This window comes from Cricetulus griseus, chromosome 3, assembly GCF_003668045.3.
Source record: "Cricetulus griseus strain 17A/GY chromosome 3, alternate assembly CriGri-PICRH-1.0, whole genome shotgun sequence".
In the NCBI taxonomy this organism is placed as follows: domain Eukaryota; kingdom Metazoa; phylum Chordata; class Mammalia; order Rodentia; family Cricetidae; genus Cricetulus; species Cricetulus griseus.
In genome coordinates, this window is record NC_048596.1 from 188370521 (window position 1) to 188374326 (window position 3806).

At 44.0% G+C, this 3806-nt stretch overlaps 1 protein-coding gene across 3 annotated transcripts in view; it reads left to right on the forward strand.

Moving 5' to 3' along the window:
* The window catches only part of Gabarapl2 (GABA type A receptor associated protein like 2), a 38855-nt gene that overhangs the window by 31032 nt on the left and 4017 nt on the right, over positions 1-3806 (forward strand). For 2 of the 3 annotated variants that reach the window (XM_035442693.1, XM_035442694.1), the window contains exon 6: positions 3574-3791. The exons of the other annotated variant lie outside the window; for it this stretch is intronic. In XM_035442693.1, the coding sequence (XP_035298584.1) occupies positions 3574-3785 (212 nt within the window). In that variant the 3' untranslated portion in view covers positions 3786-3791. The remainder of the gene's footprint in view (positions 1-3573; positions 3792-3806) is intronic. 3 annotated transcript variants of the gene reach the window in all.

Genomic DNA, 3806 nt, shown 5'->3' on the forward strand with positions numbered 1-3806 from the left:
GCTTTCAACTTTGATCTGCTGGGATTAATGACATGTGCCACCACTGCCCAGTTTTTTGTTTTTTTATAATTAGTTTAAAAGAGATTCACATGTATAGGAAGTCAATGCCAACTATGATTCCTCAAAATGAGGTACCTATAAAATAAACTACTCTGCTCAGAAAATAGGACACTTTCTCCAAGAGGTCTGCCTCCCCGGCTCTGAGATCTGGCACTCCTGATACACACACACACACACACACACACACACACACACACACACACACCTTTTTGTTTCTACTTGGAGGCCAGTTCCTACTATACTTTGTGCTGCTGTGGGGCTTTCTCATTATACAAGAGCAAGTGATACTTGGAAACTTAACTAGCCAAAAGAGAGCTGGTGCTTAGAAACTGGGAACTCTTGCTTTGGAACATTGTCTTAAGGCCAAAAATGTCTCAGTCTGGGTGGGGACAGCTTTCTAGCAGCCACAGACACAAGCACATTAAACAAGGCCTGCGCTTCTCCAGCGAGGCACTGGTGGCCAGGGCGGCCGTTTCTCCACAGCAGCTTCATTTCCTCAGACAGTGAGCTCATGCTTGGCGATGGTGCACTAGATAAAACAGGGCATTTAACCCTGTCCTGGAGCAGGACTACAAACATGTGCACTGTGTGCCTGAATCAAACTGAGAAGAACACTCACACACAAATGCAGTCATAACATTAGACCTTACTTAGGAATACAGACAAAAAAATCCACAATGGTGAAAGTGAGATCTTCCTTCCATAGCCAATTTAGGATTTTTTTTTTTTAAATGAAGACACAGTTTTGCAGAATTATGGGTAGAGCAGCTTAAGGTATGCTATGACTTCATTTCCTACGCAGCATCACTTCTGGTGTTTAAAAATACAAAATCCTCGGCTGGGTGTTGGTGGCACACATCTTTAATCCCAGCACTCGGGAGGCAGAGGCAGGCAGATCTCTGTGAGTTCGAGGCCAGCCTGGTCTCCAGAGCGAGTGCCAGGATAAGCTCCAAAGCTACACAGAGAAACCCTGTCTCGAAAAACCAAAAAAAACCCAAAAACCAAAAGCGAAAAAAACCAAAAAAAAGAAAACAAAAAAACCAAAATACAAAATACTTTCTATTGACTAAAAAAAAAAAAAACTGGGGTGGGGGTGGGTAGGACACTTGCCCAACCCGTATAAGGCCTCTAGGTTCCTCTGCCTTTCCTAGACTCTGATGATTAGGACAAACTGTTCTGCTGCTTGTCCTGTCCCTGGTGTTGGTCTACGAACCCCAGTGAGGTTGGTGGGTGGGTGTCAAGGACATTCATGAATGTGAGGGCAATGTGACTCATATCCTCTGACTTCACTAAAGAAAGCAGCTTGCTGCAGCTAGAGTCTGGAGAGGACCATAACAGAGACACAAGTCAAATGACGATCTAAAGCCACTTTAGATCTCGGTGTTCACGGGATTGGCACAAGGTTTTGGGTGGGGATAGACAAGGAGGAGCACAGGTTTCTGGCTTGGGATTTTAGGAAGAGAAGGAGTTCAAGGGCAACCTAGGTTTCATGAGACACAGTCTGAAAGGATTCAAGCACCTGCAAGTACTAGACATGTCCATACAATCCTAAACTTGGGTTTTAAGAGCATAAAAAAGAAAGTAAGCTGTTGGATGTTTAAGTACTACCCTGAGCTCTTGAGAAAGCAGGTCCAAGTCAAGATGAAGCTGCCTCTAGTGTTTAAGTGTCTAGCCTTTGGTGCTTTCTACCCACATTCTAGCATCTAAGGTTTTTAGAATATATTTAAGTTCTCCCTCCCTCCCTCCCTCCCTCCCTCCCTCCCTCCCTCCCTCCCTCCCTCCCTCTCCTCCCTCCCTCCCTCCCTCCTTTCTTTCTTTCTTTCTTTCTTTCTTTCTTTCTTTCTTCAGTTTCTCTGTAGCCTTTAGAGCCTATCTTGGAATGCTGTAGACCAGGCTGGTCTCGAACTCACAGAGATCCTCCTGCCTCTGCCTCCCAGAGTGCTGGGATTAAAGGCGTGCGCCACCACCGCCCAGCCAAGACTATACTTTTTATACCGTGTAGTTGCACATAGGATTAAATGGAGAGGGCATGTGAGCTGGAGTGTGGCTTGAGGAATCTAGCATTGACCTTGAGAATAGGCACTAGTCATATCTTAATGGAAGGGCCACAAATTCCTCCGGCTATAAATAAGGAGTGCTTCATCAAGCAGGAACTTTCCTCAAGCTCCCAAAGGAATGGAGACCCTTATCCAAATGCCTGACCTTGGGAAAAGGACTTCTGGGGAGCAGACACTATACTACAATTTCTTTTCTTTTCCAAGACAGGGTTTCTTTGTGTAACAGCCCTGGCTATCTGGAACTCACTTTGTAGATCATGCTGGCTTTGAACTCACAGAGATTCACCTCGCCTGCCTCTGTCTCCTGAGTGATGGGATCAAAGGTGTGCACCACCAACTTATATTAGTGTAGTATATAGTGTAGTATACTACAATTTCTTAGTCTTATTATATGGGCCTGTTTCCCCTCACACACTCCCCAAAGGGAAGGTCCTGATGTCTTACTCTTTTCCCATGGATACCAGACCATTCTGTTTTCTCTATATTTATTAACTGAACTCTTGCCCTTAATGGCCTCAGGCTCTGGCTCTGAATTGTAGGCATTTCATCCTTGGGATCAGGTGTGTCTAGTAAATCTATAACTTTCTGTTCTTGGTTAATTAGGAGAGCACAATGGAATTCTTGGTTCCACTATGGCGGGATTTTTTTCCAAAGAATTTTGTTTAGCGAGGCTATCATTGTACATTGTACATTGTAAAGGTTCTTATCCTTTAACAAAGTCTGAACAAAATTTCCCAAAGCAAAAGGCATTAATATTGAGAATCATTAAACATGAAAGTAAAAAGTTGCTGGAGAAGTGTGGTCTGCAATGTTGAAATGCTGGAATGTTGTCAAGCAGTAATGGTTGCCTTTATTCTCAGGGGCTGTCTCTATGTGGTAGGAAAAGATGGTGACTACTGGCAGTTAAAAGATTATAGTGACCCGGGCTGGAGAGATGGCTCAGAGGTTAAGAGCACTGACTGCTCTTCCAGAGGTCCTGAGTTCAATTCCCAGCAACCACATGGTGGCTCACAACCATCTGTTATGAGATCTGGTGCCCTCTTCTGGTGTGCAGATATACATGGAAGCAGAATGTTGTATGCATAATAAATAAATAAAATCTTAGAAAAAAAAGATTATAGTGACCCTACAACCCTGATCAGAAGAGATTCCTAGAAACAAAGTATAGTGTCACACTTGGAGCCAGAGATAGGAAGATCAGAATTCAAGGTCATCCTTGGCTGCATAGTGAGTTCAAGGATCATGTCTCAAGAAGAGGTAGGAAGAAGAGGAAGGAGAGGGAAAGAAGGAGGGAGAGAGAGAAGGAGACTATTTTGGGCTAGTTATGATGGTGGCTTATGCCTATCATCTTAGCACTTGGAAGGCTGATGCAAGACTGAAAGTCAAGGATAGTATAGGTTACAAAGTGAGACTGTGTCTCAGACAAATCAAACCACAAACCCACCTTTCTTGACAGGTCTGACAACAGAGCTTCCCGAGGCTAGTCCTATGCTGAGCCTGAGAGTGAAGTTGATTTCAACCTTGTCTGATTCCCAAGGACTGGGAAATGGTAGTTCCCAAAGGCAGGCTGGACATATAAAATACATGTTCACTACTCCAGGAGCTACGAAGTATCCAGACACTCTTAACACAATTTCAGCCCAATACATACTTGCCAAATCAATGTAAGACCACGTAAGTTGCTGCATA